General features: G+C 41.0%; 1 protein-coding gene across 1 annotated transcript in view; it reads right to left on the bottom strand.

Moving 5' to 3' along the window:
• The window catches only part of PDE5A (phosphodiesterase 5A), a 139011-nt gene extending 128346 nt beyond the window's left edge, over positions 1 to 10665 (bottom strand). Inside the window, 1 exon segment of the mRNA XM_089911296.1 lies at positions 9744 to 10665. Within this exon segment, the coding sequence (XP_089767422.1) occupies positions 9744 to 9865 (122 nt within the window). The 5' untranslated portion in view covers positions 9866 to 10665.
• Between the last annotated feature and the right edge of the window lie 5793 nt (positions 10666 to 16458).

Below are 16458 nucleotides of genomic sequence, written 5' to 3'. Positions count from 1 at the left end.
GTAACACATAAAGATTAAGAGCTGAACATGTAGTTGAGAAAAATCACTTTCTATTACTACTCAGAACTTAATTTTTAAAAATAAGTTATAGAATTTGGGGGACAATTTTTTCAAAATATCACAGATATAATAAAACTGTTTGACAACAAATGTGATATACAACTAATTATCTATAATAAAAACCATAGCAATATTTCATAATAACCATAATTCTAAACTGGAGAATGATTTTAATACTTGATAAAACAATGCTTCAACACTCTGCTACAAGAGATCTGGGGACTAAAGCTGATCCATTTTAGTTCCTACCCAAGGGGGCTTACTTGGGGGAATTCTGTAAGTAGGTTGATGCCTGGGTCTCAAGGAGGTTACCCAGGAACAGTAACATTTGGGGAGATTTACAGAGTGCCTCAAACAAAACAGAGGAAAAAGTTGCAAGCCCTGAATGACCCACAAAACACAATGCATGGTCGTGTTTTTTAAAGTCTCCTATTAAAACTTCACCCCTTTCTCTTTCTCTCCAGTGCTTTTTTCATCATTCATATGAATTAACCACTAAAACCAGAATTACAAAGAGTGTGTTAGTTTCCTGTCTAAAAAGAGACGGTTGATAATTTATATGGAAATGTGCTTTATCTGTAGGAAAAACATAAAAATAACTCACATAAAATATAATGTTAGATATTTCTCCTGCTCTTGGATCCTTATTTTACACAGTTCTAGCTGCGTTGTTTGTAAAATTTGACCTAGATCCACCACTCATACTTGGAAAATACTTAAAGGAAACTATTCAATCTAAGAAGTTGATACTCTGCTCCTCTGGTGAGAATCAAGAATGCTTAGAGCTGAAAGAGATTTTTAAACTCATTTATGAATTTCTCTGCCTTGATTTCTCACCCCCTCCTACCTCCCATTTTAAAGCCAAGATTTATTAACCTGGGCCAGTCACAAAGCTTGGGACACAGTCAGGAGGTCTGGACTCCCATTCCAATTCCCTTTCCAGTACCTTACACAATCCACAAAAGGTTCTGTTTAAACCATTAACAAAAATTCTTCTAAAAAATGAGAAGGACACAAAGTCTATTAAATCCCTGTTCTGTTGTTCTAATCCCCACTTATCAGAATAAGGGGGTGACTCTCAAAGTTTGCAATTATAATTAAGGTACTGATGATTCTCAAGGTAAAATAAATAGTAAACTACTGAAAATCACTCTATGAAAGATAAGGAAATATGTATTAGTTCCTTTAAATTTCTTAAGAACCCTAGAAGTAAATGCTATTATTCCCATTTCACAGAGAAAGCAAATAAAGTACCTAAAGGTCATACTTTTAAGAAAGAGGTAGTTCTGGGGTTGAAGCTTAAATCTGTCCTATCTGGGGCCCTTAACCACCATAAATTGAAGTAAATTTTAAAGAGTTCAGAACAGTGGCTCCCAACCAAGTACTGGTGCCAGCTTTTGGGGGCATTTGGAAGTGTGTGTCACAATAGTCAGGTGCTCCTGACATGTAGTGTCTGGGGCCCAGGGATGTTAAACATCCTGCAATACGCTGAACAGTTTCTCACAACAACAAAAAGTATCACTACCAAATGCCAAACAGCATCCCCTTTAAGAAGCAATGGTTTACTATAATGGAAAAGAATATGAAAAAGATTAATCACTTTGCTGTAAACCTGAAACTAACACAACATTGTAAATCAACTATACTTCAATTTAAAAAAAAAAGAAAAAAAGCAACAGTTTAGAAGAATAAAAGATTAACCTACTATAACAGTGTATCAAATGAAACAGGGGCTATCTGGGACACCTCCAAGTGATTCCTCCAGTAATCTCTACTCTGATGTTACAGTGAGTAGTTCCCTTACTTCTGGCATGGATTAGAAACAAATGCTGTCTAAAGTTATTTAATGTTCCCAAGTTTTCTCCAGCTATGAAAACATCTGAGAAGCTTACTGGGACCAAATATAAATAAAATGCAGAACTGCTTCACATGGTTTTACATTCAAATCTGACCAAGAGTTGGAAGAGAAATGTTTTGTAATTTTCCATGCATTCACAATCACATGTATGGAAAATGTTCCTTAAAGGAAAACTTACTTGCATCTGAAAGAAAACCTAATAACCAAAATCTATGCTGTAAATATGTAAACCGATTTGTTTAGCAGCTTAGAGATGGGAAAGATTGGACTAGATTGGCATGGCCCAATATGAGGTATGAGAAGCCCTGAGAGTCCAGAGCAATTATGTTTTGAAGATCTGTAGTTTGTCTATGGAAATGCTTCAATTTTGCGTTTTCACACTAATGACAATTAAAACCAAAAAAAAAAAGTAAAAGATGTATACTTTAAATTACTGGGATGACCACCTTATAATCAAATACTATCCTGCAATTTTAGCAGTCAAGTTTATATTTGTATTTACAATCACACTGCCGCCCAATGGTTCTGGGATAAAGAGAAAAGAAAAGAGGTAGATTTAATATGTAAATGTACTTTCAAACCAAATAAAAACCAAAAGCTGGTGTATCGTGCTATAGGACTAAAAGTTTCATGATTGTTATGAGAGACCCAGTGGGAGAAATGAATCATCACAAGGCAACTGTAGCAAAGGCAAGCTGACCTTACCAGACCCCCCTGCATCCCAATCAGGGCCACATTCACTCTACAAGTATGAATGTTGTCAATTTGCATTTGGCTAGAGTTTTATCATTTTATTCATAATTAACTTATACATTTATTTTGGTATTACAGTTGCATAAATGCTATGATTAAATTATACCTATTCTTAAGAATTCCTCATTTAACTCACATTAAAATGAAAGAAAGTCAATACTAGGTATGGCAGATATCTGGAACTTCTGGATGCACTCACATCACTTTCTTTGGGGAATTCCCCTCCCCCCCCCCACTGACATATCACACTATGCGTTACATGCCCCAACAAAGTAGTGAGGGAACCCTATTCTTCCCGACACAATGACTGGCCCAGAGCAGGCAAGTGATGCAAGCAAGGCCAAATAATTTTGAGAGGGCTGATATGGATAAGAAGGTAGTTTTCAAACATGAGAAATTTAAGACCCACATAAACTTGCCAAGAAGAAACTTTTCCAGCTCACGAAGAAAGTCTACCGGAGAATAAAGCCAATGCAGCATAGGGCCAAAAGGACAGATGGAGGGAGGGAGGGAGGGTGGGAGGGAGGGAGGGAGGGAGGGAAGGAAGGAAGGAAGGAAGGAAGGAAGGAAGGAAGGAAGGAAGGAAGGAAGACAGATTGACTAGATAGACATACAGACAAAAAGAATGTTGACAAGATTATTTCACACCCAAACCAATCTCCAGGAACGTCCATCATGTGAGTTAATTATGTACGAGTTCAAGTTGAGTTTTTGTCACTTGTGACCAAAAGCTTTTTAACTAAGATACTGGGGATCAATAAGAATGTCTTTCTTGGGTTTCCCTGGTGACGCAGTGGTTGAGAGTCTGCCTGCCGATGCAGGGGACACGGGTTCGTGCCCTGGTCCGGAAAGATCCCACATGCCGCGCAGCGGCTGGGCCCGTGAGCCATGGCCGCTGAGCCTGCGCTCCGCAATGGGAGAGGTCACAACAGTGAGAGGCCCGAGCAAAAAAAAAAAAAAAAAAATTTGAAAGACACTGAACTACATGATCTCCTCCAACTCTAAAATTCAAAGATCCTGTGTGTGTGTTTTAATTATTTCATCAGCTTAAAAAATCAGGATCTGTATATGTATAGCTGATTCACTTTGTTATAAAGCAGAAACTAACACACCACTGTAAAGCAATTATACTCCAATAAAGACATTAAAAAGAAAAAAAAATCAGGAGTTTTTCTCTTCTTATGACCTCAGTATACTTATTATTACAAAATATAATAACAAAATTATTCAGAGAAGACAATTTGCAAAATGTTAATCTTACTTTACAATTCAGAATCAAGAGAAAGGTCTCAAAGAACACAGAAGCTAACAATGGCACCTAAGACTTCATAAAGCATGTTCACTACAAACTACAAATGGGGCACATGGATATCTATATCTCCATATATATGGCTTTTTTAAAGCTTTTTAGAATATTCATCAGAATGACTCTTATGAACTTAACACTCAGTTTTCTTTACCTGCCTTAAATATTTAGTTGGCAATAAGTATAAATTCCTACCAGTTAGAGAAAATGAATAAAGCACTCACACCATGAAAAAAATGATTCAAAATAAAATGAGAATACCAAGTCGGTAAATAAGATTACAGAACTAAATATCAAATGAATGACTCAAGTGGAAAGACTTTCTTCAATTTTTATTCTTATGTTGTAATTCACAGGCACTTTTTTTTTTTTAACTGAGAACCTGATTTAACAGATATTTCCAAGGCCACATCAATCAGTTATAACATTGGTCAACTGAATCTACATCTGTCCAGCTAAAGTAATCTCACAGGAAGTCCTGCAAAGTCAGTAGCTAGTCTGCATTCTAAACTCAAAACTTAGTCATTTTTCAACCCTCCAATATCAATCAACTCAGTGATTTATTTAATTGCCCTGCAGTCCTTACCACAGGCTTTTATCCTAAGATGAGTTTTTATCCTACAATTAGCCCTGAGAACAAAGAAAAAAATCTAACTCAACACAACAGTTACAGGTTTAATAAACTGTTAGTTTGAAAAATATTTGGGGGACAAACTAATAAATACCAAGCACTTTTTTTTTAAGCCTTTTCAAGTATGAAAGAACTCTTTTCCAAGCATTATTAAAATGTAGCAGGAAGTTCAATCAGTTTTAAGTTAATTCACATTTTCAAATATAGAGGAAGGGAAGCAACTTAGTAAGACATACTCTCTGTAATCAGATAAGGGTGAAGGTACAAACTTTACCCATACAATTTGAAAGCACTTTCAAATATTTTAAAAGAAATGATATCAGAGACCAGACTCAAGTCATTTCTTTAGGTGGAACTATTTAAAAAGGAAATTTTGTTGCACAACATAATCAAAATGCTAAAAACTGCTCATCTTTAGGTACTGAAGACGATATTAAGAAAATATTGGCAATTCCAATAGATCTTCAGATCACAAACTGAAAAAAAAAGCTACTGAATTGTACCACAAGCCTATTTAAGGGTTATACTAAGCAAATAGATTTATTTTGAATGACTAATTGCAATGCATTAGTTGTACCACAGTTTTAGGAATCATGATCTTGTACTGGGGGCTTTAAAAATGGAACTGAATATGAAGCCTTGAGAACACTCATAGAAGAGCAATGAGAAACATCATTTCAGGGGCTCCTACGGATTCTTCCAGATTCAATCCTATCCAAATTCAATCCACATGAGTACTTTTAGGGCACTAAAAGGTACCTTCGAGCTGGCTATAAGGACCCTGGTTATAAGCAATACAAGGATAAAAGGACATTATTACACTAGAATTACTATAATGAAAATATTAGAAATAATATCAAAGCCAGACTGAGTCAATACCCACAGGATTTTATTATCTTCAACACTAGTGACTGCTTAACAAAATATGCTTAACAAAACGTGTCTGAAAATTGTGAGTTTATATTCCTATATGATCATAGAAACAATCATTTTTAAGATTGAATAGCAATATTTATTTTACACCTATCATCTGACTTTGATAATATCTTGCAAAAAAAAGTTACAGCTTTTAGAGATGAGAAAAAATAAGAAAAGACAGACAGACAGAAAGAAAGAAAGAAAGAAAGAAAGAAAGAAAGAAAGAAAGAAAGAAAGAAAAGAAAGAAAAGAAAGAAAGAAAGAAAAGAGAGAGAAAGAAAGAAAGAGAGAAAGAAAGAATCCCAAACTCAGGACCTGGAACATCAACTAATTCACCACAGCTTTGCAGTGTCAAATAAAAGGTCTATCATAGAAAACTACATGCGAGTGTAAAACTTCTGTTTCTGGACTTTGATCCAAGTGGTCATAAAAAGTTGTTCTCACTTAGTATCTCCTATTTCCAGTATATGCCAAATATTCTCAAGCTTTTGTCTAGTACAAAACAAAGCAATAAAAAGTCAATCATATTACCCCCACAATTCTAAATGACCTAAAACATCGTGCACAATCACAGAGCTGATTAGTAACTAATGAAAGGTAAGTTATTCTAATAAGCTGTCAAAAATAACAACAGCTGTTAAAGTGGCATTAGCACCAGAAAGGCTTCATCTGTGAATGCACAAGCATTAAAGCCCTTAATGAACGCAGCATCTCAAACTCGTAGGACTGCAAAGTTTTCTATGATAGCGAGGGTGGAGGTTTTCCATAGGTTTTAGTTACTAGTCTCCAAGTAATTTTTATGCCTATAGATTATGTTACGAATCGTTCAACTGACACTCTCAAAATTCACTTAAACAGGTTTTGATTGGTGAAAAGCATCTATTTGTGTGCTGCAAGCTATAGCTTTTAAGGAGGTGCTTAGCTCTGTATTTGAAGATAATTATAGGAAACAATGTAATACAGCAGCAATAATTGCTTTCAAGGTCAACCAAAATTCACAGGTGTTTAAATGAGAATTTAGTGCCAGAACCTTCCTTCTATTCAGTGACTACTATTGAGTGCAGACCATTCAGTCTGGGGAGAGAATAGAGAAGCATGCATGAATGTCAAACAACAATTAAATCAAATAAGGTAGAAACAGTTCTATCAATGAGACTGTTTACAGGCACAGATGGCCAATCTCAGTGAATTCAAATTTATTTAAAATCTTAAAACTCACCAAATGCCTCTACAGAGCTATTCTGTTGCATGGGTTTCCTGAATCACATACAGTATTCATTTTTTACATTGTGTAACAAAAGGGAAAAAAGCAAAGTAATGTGATCTTCTTGTTAAAGCAAACAAACAAACAAACAAACGACTTAGCTGTAAAGTTAAGGTGTCTGTAATAAGATTTGACCACAACCATGTGAATCACACCGTGTTCAGCAGGTCGGCCTTTTTATAATCAACTAGTGCCCAATCTCTGATTCTTATTTTAAGTTTCCAGTTAATGCCATCAAATATAAGCCCAAACTGGAATACTGTTTCTTGAAAAACCTCTGGCTACGCATAAGACTTAGACTATATTCTTCACACTGACAACTTTCAGCGCCTTGCAACTCCTAAAACTGAGGGCCTGCCCTACTCTTGAATGTCTTACACTTTCATTTTCCGGCTTACACTCAACATAAACTCTTCTCTCAAGATTGTATACACACACATATATATCACAGAAAGGGTTCAGCCTCTTGTCAACATCAACTGTAATATAAAAACCCTAACTGAAGGTCTAAATTTTACACTAAGCAGTGTACTTTTGAGAACTGGGATTTTAATCCTATGCTACTTGGGAAAAAAAGTAATGTGAAAAGAAATGTAACTTAACTCATTCAATTTATTTTCCAAAAAAAAGTAACTCAAAGTTCTGGCAGGCTCTCAAAGTGAAGTGTTTTTACGTATGAGTTAAAACCTACCGCCAAACAATCCCAAGTTTATGTCTTTAAAAGGGGGGGGGAGACAAAGGACATTTACGCTGATTTTAAAATAAGTAATTTTGTTCTTTCTTAATAATCTGCCTGAAGAACATCTCTAAAGAACATCCCCCTACACATTTAAAATATCAGCCCAGTTCTCCTGCCCATTCCCCATTCTATGCGCTATAGCTCATTAAGGGCGGAAGAGTGGAAGTGTGCAAGGGTGAAAGCAAACCGGGGACAGATGGCCTACGAGAAGGTGACCTCTAAAAACTGTTGGCTCCCAGAAATCGATAATTCCAGACCTAGATGGTCTTAGTGCCTCACCCCAAACTCGCAGAAAAGTCCTCTTCGAAAAGAAACCACTTTTCATTCAGGGTTTATCCTCTGGTCGCTCCAGATTTAGGATTTTGATAGAAGGTGAAAGCGGCGAACAGGATTTTAAAAGGAGAGCGGAGTAATTAAACAGAAGAGATAAGATTTGCGCCGAAGCCACCGCCTCTTATTAAAAACCTCCGAAAGTGATCAAATCGACACCAACTCTGAACGTTCGTTAGAAGACGTAGAGTTAAAAAGAGCCCCATCTAAGACCTCAAAGTATTACATCCACGGGAAAGTAAAGGAAGACAAAAATCTCATAGAGTCCATTTTCAGTGAAGCGTCGCCCGCCGGTGTGACCCGGGCGCCACCCCCCAGCACCCGGCCCCCACCGCGCCCCCGGGGAAAGTGGGAAAGACGGGGAGATGCTGAAGGAAGTACCTTGTTTTGTCCCCAAAAGGCAACATAGCAAACGTGGTGAGTTGGAGGTGCAGATCAGGCGGCCTCGACAGACCCTGGACTCCAGGAGGCGCCGGGGGGCGACGACGTGCCCAGGTGAGGCCGGTAACGCGAAGCCGGCTCCCCTACCGCCCCCGCGGTCGCGCCACCGCCCGCGGCCGCCCGTTCGCCCAGCGCTGCGCCGCCCCCTGGCTGGGAGCGCCCGGCCGAGTCGCAGCGGTGCGCCGGCGAGTGGGAGCCCAGCGCCCAGTCCCGGCCGGCCCTTTCACCATCACCGCCCCGCGTGCGTCTCCCTCCCGGCGAGGCGGCCAGCGTCAGCTGCCCGAAGGCCGCTGCCGGGAGCCGGCGACGGCGAGGTTCGGGCCCCTTCTCCAAAGGGGTGCGTCTGGGAGTCAGCCCGAGTCCGAGCGCAGCAGCCTTGCCCGCGCCCCGGCTTCGCACCAACTCCTCCGGCTTCGGGGCACCAGCCCGCCACGCACTCTCCGTTCCACCCTCCTAGCCCCTCGGCTTCAGCCTCAATTCCTCTCTAAGTCTCCCGCGAGCGTTTCCCACGCGCGCCCCGACTGCTCGCTAAGCAGCCGCCTCCCAAAGGACAGGACCCCGCCTCCCAAAGGACAGGCTCCCTCCTCCCCGCCCTCCGCAGCAGGCGCCCCAGCGCTTGGCTCCGGACCAGGAAGAGGTGGCCTCTGGGGTCGCCTCGGGCCGCGGGACCTGTCACCCGCCGAGGTCCGCTCACCGCCGCGCCTCCCCACCGTCCTTTGTGTGCACGCCACGAACCCCTCCGCGGAGCCCGTTCGGCGGCGCCGCCTTGCGCGCAAAAGCGAAGGAAAAGAAGAGCGCGGAACAACCAGGGGACTGGAAGGGGGCAAAAGGCGACAGCACTCACTTTGGGAAGGTTCCGGCATGTTGCTGCCTTTGGGCTTCTTCGTGGTCTCGCCCCTACCCTGGCTTCCCCGCCCCGCCAGGGCCGGGGCGAAGAGAGACGGGGGAGGAGCGGAGCCACAGGGAACGCGTTGGAAACGGTGCTTCCGGAGCTGCAGGGAAGGGGCTTAAAAACTGTTTTGGTTTCGCTAAGGAGATTTAGGGGAACCAGGAGGCTAGAGAAGGGCTAGAGGAAGGCCTGTGAGCGCAGATATATGAAAATAATCTTGCTCCCAGGGAATACCAGGGCTGCCAGCCTGTGTGTGTGTGTGTGTGTGTGTGTGTGTGTGTGTGTATGGCGGGGGGGGGGGAAGTCGGCACGTTCATTTTTGTATTTGAACTTTGTGAGCAAGTTGGATCGAATCCGACGGTTTTTCTACTGTACTGGCCTTAAAGTCGAGGTCTCTACACCGTAACAGGATCATGGCCCTACTTCAAAAGCAAAGGGCCTGAGAGTGGAGACGGTTTAATGGTTAACGAAGGGGAAAATTCAATAGGGGAGAGAGATCAGCCCCAGGTCACGCTCCAGGCCCCGGCAGGGTCTTCCGTGGGTCCTCTTCTTACCTGGTGCCTTTCCTAACAAAGTAAGAGAAGGTAAAGTCCCAGTGATCGTCCAGCCACGCTTCGACCGAGTCTTGGTCCCACTGCTGCTGCGGCCGCGCGGAGCCGGGGCCGCTCCGCTCCATGATCGGCGCGGCGCGTCTCTGCGGCTTGCTGGTGCTGGTTTTCCACCCCAGCTGGGGTCCCTCCCTTGGAGGAGCTGGACTCTGCCTCGAGACCCTCCCCGTTCGCCCTGCTCCAGTCCGGCCGGCTTTCGGCGAAGCTGCTCAGGCACCGGGCCACCCTCCTGCCGTGCCCTGCCTCTCCCGGTCCTCACCGCTCCCAGGTGTGGCGGGGTGCAGCAGCCCCGCGCTTTCCCTGGGGTCTGGCTGAGACTAGCTCTCGCAGTCTCTCCAGTCCCAAGATTCCGAGGCGGCCGCGGCGGCGACTGGCGAGCTCTCCGGAAGCCTAATGGCCAGGACTAGAAGGAAGCCAAGGCGGCCGCTGGGGTGCGCTGTGTGCCGAGCCGGCTCCAGAGGAGCGCGCAAAGGTGACTCTGGGTGTGTTCGCTGGGCGTCCCACTCTAGGAAAGGGAAGGTCGCGCTGTGGAGAACCATCCCAAGCCCAGAGAGCGGTAGCTGGGGTTATTTTCGCCCGAAAATGAGAGGTGGTGGTAGCCCGGGCACTTTTCCTCAGGCCTGGGAGAACAATGACTGTCCCGCCTCGCTTTCCACCAGCCCAGCGCATGGGTCTGGGAGGAGCGGGGACGCACCTTCCTCGGAGCTCTGCCAGCGCAGTGGCTCAAAGCGCCCCAGCCAAGGACCACTCCTGGGTAAGGAGAGTTGGGGCGTGTGTCACCTCAATAGATTTGCAGGTCCTGGTGGGTAACTTCTAACAAAACCATTCCCGTGATTTAATGTTAATAATAACAACAATAATAATTATAAATTAAGTGCCTTCTCATCAAAGGCTTAATTTGCATTAAGCCCCTTTTCCTGACTGGAAAAAGAAAAAGGTAGGTTGAAATACAATAATCACGATGGTTTGTGTATGAAGTCAGAAAACAAGGGCGTCTCCGTACAATTAGGTTAACTTGAGAGTACGGGCACTACTCAGGTACCAGAGCAGCCAGTTAGCCCAATTTTAAGTTAATTCATCATTTATACTGAACTGGAATTAATACACACACACCACGAAAAAAGTATCTGTTTAAAAGGGCTCAGCCTTACTACCCTGTTTTGTCCAATCCCTATCATGCTTTACAAAAAAGAATTGGTGTCTTCCTTTGCTTTATCCTCATCCCCATCTCCATGCAGTTTTAGTATGGTATTTTGCCATGACCTAATTTTTTTGGCAAAATTAAACTGGAGCTGTGTTTCACAACGTGCGAATGACACCATTAGCAGTGATATACCAAAAGTGATTTAGCCGACATACTTTTTACAAACTCTTTTCAAAATATTCTTGGCAAGAATGTAAGACATTACTCACCACATAGAAACACATCATTAAACAGATAATATGAGAACTTTAAAAAATGTCTTCCAATCCCCCAATGCAATGGTTTATACTTCCTGCATTAAATAATTGTCCTTTTGTAACTTCAGTTTCTTTGAAACTTCATTGTTGTATGCAAGTAGCCACAAACCATTAAAAACCAAGCAAGGGAGCAGAGAATGAAGTAATGTATAATAAATTGTATCAGATTTTAAAATGAGAGTTCTCTTCTAATTTGTTACTATGATAGTGATTACAGTGCTCATGAACGAAAGTGCTCAGTTTTTCCTTGTGGAAAGCCGTGCGTTTCTCCTCTCAAGAGGTCAATTATAATTTAAAACTCTACGTCCTACTAAAGATGGAGTGGATTTTTGGCTTGAATTGCTTGCCTTGGCTGGCTACCATGATTAAATAAACAGGCATTATCCAAATGTCCATTTTCTCTCCTAACTTCAAAGGGTTAAATTATCAGAAATCAGGAAGGCTTCCGAAAAGTTTGTGCAAGATAAACAATCTGTGGACTATCACATCATGAGTCTCATTTCTGTGTGGTGTAGATGTTGGGTTGAGGGTTACTGTGAAGGCCTGTTAACCTGAGTGAGTATATCTCAAGGGATGGGGGATGAGTCATTTCAAAATGTTCTAGACTCTAGAAAACTCAGATAAAACAGTACCTCTTGTGACTTTAAAGTACTTTAAGTTAAGCATATTTTGAACTGGCCTCACCCTGGCCTTTCGTTCTCCAGCTCCATTTATTCTTTATTCCAATTTGCCCCATTATTTTATGTATGTTCTAACTTTTTGGTATGGATTGCTCTAACCATCTCAAATCTTGTTTTAGAATAAGTTGAAGAATGAGTAAATAATAAACATTACCAGGAAATAACTTGGAAAATGATGTGAATGCTACTTACAACAAACAAACATGCAATGACTTAACAGAAAGCCCTCCAATGTATTCCCATTGAATAAAATCCAAACTCTCTAACATGGCTTACAAGCTTCTGCATGATTTTTACTGACCTCTACTGCTAAAGGTTTTATTCAAACAACTAGAAAAAACAAACAAAACCACAGATGATCAAATTCCTTTTCCAAAAAAGAGAACACGAATTATAAAAGTCATGACATCTTTCCTGCCTTTTTTTTTTCAAATACCACATAATATCTTCTGTTTCCTTGCAGCAAACCTATATGTTCCAGGCTTGAAAAAATTGAGTAAATACATTTGCACATATAATGGGATCTAGGTTTCCCATTGTTGAACAGGAAGCCTAGAAGGTACATTGTGGTGTTGAAATGGAATTGGAGGTTAAAAATTAAATGTGTGTGGGTGTGTGTGTGTGCATGTGTCATGTGGGGAAATCCCACATGACAAGGAAATGCAGGCAGCTTTTTTTTTTTTTTTCCGGTACGTGGGCCTCTCACTGTTGTGGCCTCTCCCTTTGCGGAGCACAGGCTCCGGACACGCAGGCTCAGCGGCCATGGCTCACGGGCCCAGCCGCTCCGTGGCATGTGGGATCTTCCCAGACTGGGGCACGAACCCGTGTCCCCTGCATCGGCAGGCGGACTCTCAACCACTGCGCCACCAGGGAAGCCCTGCAGGCAGCTTTTAAGAGCTGTTGGCAGCCTCCAGCTGACTGCCTACAAGGAGCTCTATCCAGAAAGAAAAATGAATTCCTCACTCTTATAACGGCAAGGAACTGAATGCCACCAACAACTGGAGTGAGCGCAGAAGCAGATATTTCCCCAGTCAAGCTTCAGATGAGACCATGATCCCAGCCAATAAATTGATTGCAGCCTTGTGAGATGCTAAGCAGAAGACATCTTCATAATTGACATCTTAATAACACTGAGTCCTAGAATCTGTTAACATAGTATATTTATCCATTTATTCTGATCTTTTAAATTTCTCCCAGCAATGTCTTACAGTTTTTAGTGTACATGTCTTGCACATATTTTAATAAACTTATCTCAGTATATATTCCACTGTCACTGAGAGATACTAGAAGCAATGACATTCATGTGACAATGAGTACACTTAGTCCCAGATTTTGGTTTCTAAATACCACTCTTCACTTTAAAAGACACCAGGAGTCTTTGGAGGAAAGATTCCAGGTTTGTGACAGGGAAAGTACAAAATATGCCTGGAAAATCTTGTTTTGACAGAAAATAAGAAAGACTTAGAAATGATACCAACATATCAGAACAGAGGACATATATGAAAGGGGCTTCAAATGTACAAGTCTGAAGCAATTGGAATATCAAAATATATACTGATAGCAGCAAATTTTAAACCATTGACTAAAACAAGAAACTGTGATTCCATACTGATATAAATAAATAACTAGATAAGCAAATAATAGAAGAGAAAGGAATGTTCCTTACAGTAGAATGCCAACTAATAAATATAAAAGGAAACAAGTAATTAGAAAATTATTAATAGTTGCTAAAACTAATTAATGAGACTGTGATGATGGGTGGGATATCTACATAGCTTAAAGTATCTCCTCACATAAGAATCGATATTGTCAAAATGACTATACTACCCAGAGCAATCTACAGATTCAATGCAATCCCTATCAAATTACCAATAGCATTTTACACAGAATTAGAACAAAAATTTTTACAATTTGTATGGAAACACAAAAAACCCCAAACAGCCAAAGCAATCTTGAGAAAGAAAAATGGAGCTGGAGGAATCAGACTCCCTGACTTCAGACTATACTACAAAGCTACAGTAATCAAAATAGTATGGTACTGGGACAAAAACAGAAATATAGATCAGTGGAACAGGAGAGAAAGTCCAGCAATAAACCCACACACCCATGGTCACCTAATCTATGACAAAGGAGGCAAGAATATACAATGGAGAAAAGACAGTCACTTCAAAAAGTGGTGCTGGGAATACTGGACAGCTACATGTAAAAGAATGAAAGTAGGACACTCCCTAACACCATACCCAAAAATAAACTCAAAGTGGATTAAAGATCTAAATATAACACCAGATACTATAAAACTCTTAGAGAAAAACATAGGCAGAACACTCTTTGACATAAATTGCAGCAAGATCGTTTTTGATCCACCTTCTAGACTAATGAAAATGAAAACAAAAATAAACAAATGGGACCTAATTAAAAGCTTTTGCACAGCAAAGGAAACCATAAACAAAACAAAAAGATAGCCCACAGACAGGGAGAAAATATCTGCAAACGAAGTGACTGACAAGGGATTGATCTCCAAATTATACAAACAGCTCATGCAGCTCAATATCACAAAACAAACAACCCAATCCAAAAATGGGTGGAAGACCTAAATAGACATTTCTCCAAAGAAGACATACAGATGGCTAACAAACACATGAAAAGATGCTCAACGTCACTAATCATTAAAGAAATGCAAATCAAAACTACAATGAGGTATCACTTCACACCAGTCAGAATGGCCGTCATCAAAAAGTCTACACACAAATGCTGGAGAGGGTGTGCAGAAAAGGGAACCCTCCTACACTGTTGGTGGGGATGTAAATTGGTACAACCATTATGGAGAACAGTATGGAGGTTACTAAAAAAACTAAAAACAGAGCTACCATATGATCCAGCAATCCCACTCCTGGGCATATATCTGGAGAAAACCATAATTTGAAAATATACATGCACCCCAGTGTTCATTGCAGCACTGTTTACAATAGCCACGTCATGGAAGCAACCTAAATGCCCAACAACAGAGGAATGGATAAAGATGTGGTACATATATACAATGGAATGTAACTCAGCCACAAAAAAGAACAAAATAATGTCATTTGCAGCAACATGGATGGACCTAGAGATTGTCATACTGAGTGAAGTAAGTCAGACTTCTAGAGAAAGACAAATATCATATGATATCACTTATATGTGGAATCTAAAAAAAACAGTACAAATGAACTTATCTACAAAACAGAAATAGAGTCACAGATGTATAAAACAAACTTATGGTTACCAGGGGTAAGGCGGGAAGGGATAAACTGGGAGATTGGGATTGACATATACACACTACTATATACAAAATAGATAACTAATAAGGACCTACTGTATAGCACAGGGAACTCTGCTTAATACTCAGTAATGACCTATATGGGAAAAGAATCTTAAAAAGAGTGGATATATGTATACGTATAACTGATTCACTTTGCTGTACAGCAGAAACTAATACAACATTGTAAATCAACTACACTCCAATAAAAAATAAAAAATAAGTAAAATAAAATAAAATGAAAGTATCTCCTCACAGGTTTCTTATTACTTACTGTGGGAAAATAGTATCTTTACAACAAAGAGACCTTGTGGATGCCTCTCTAACCAAGTGATTCGATTTATTATCACTTATACTGGGACAAACCAACAGTGTACACCTTTTAATAGAATATCCTGAGAAGGACACAATGTTACTTCTGTGTCATTACTGCCAAAATCATGAATCTAATCATGAGGATGAGATTGAGGGATTTACATAAAACACACCTAGATTGAGAAATTCTACAAAATAACTGGCCTGTATGCTTCAAAGATTTCAAGGTCAAGAAAGACAAAGACTGAGGAGCTCTTCATTATTTATTGCTATGCAATGATATTACCACAACACTAGTGGCTTAAAGCGACACACGTTCGTTACCTCTGTTTCTGTGAATTAGGAGTCTAGGTTGGTTAAGCTGGATCCTCCGCTCAGAGGTGTCTCACAAGGCAGTTGGGGTATCAGCCAGAGCTTCAGTCTCATCTGAGGCTCAACTGGAGAAGGATCCTCAGCTAAGATCACTCAGGCTGTTGGCAGAATTCAATTTCTTGTGATTGTAGAACTGAGAAATTCTTTTTCTTGCTGGGTTCTGGCTGAAGACCTTTACAGGTTATTGGTTGGAGGCCAATCTCTTGCTTCTCAAAGCCACTGTCAGTGCCTTGCCACACGGATTTTCCAAACATGGCCAGTTGCTTCCTCAAAGCCAGCAAGGGAGGCAGCCTCCATCAAGATGGGCAGTATAAGCTTATAATAATGTAATCAAACAGTCACATACCCATAATCACATAAATACATGCATACCTTTGCCATATTCTATTTGTTGGAAATGTGGACAAAAACAAGTTCCCTGCCATTTCAGTAAACAATGAATGTTGCCTGCCATCAAGCCATCAGCCACTGCAGCTGCCTCAACAGTGTGCCCACAGGATGGAGAAAAGCAGGATACTGGCCCTAGATATTGATAGTTAAG

Source organism: Delphinapterus leucas, chromosome 5 (assembly GCF_059928025.1).
Source record: "Delphinapterus leucas isolate spDelLeu-1000000601 "Yukka" chromosome 5, BTC_Dleu_Yukka2, whole genome shotgun sequence".
Lineage (NCBI taxonomy): Eukaryota > Metazoa > Chordata > Mammalia > Artiodactyla > Monodontidae > Delphinapterus > Delphinapterus leucas.
The sequence above is the reverse complement of the archived record's forward strand: the minus strand, read 5'-3'. Positions and strand labels throughout refer to the sequence as shown.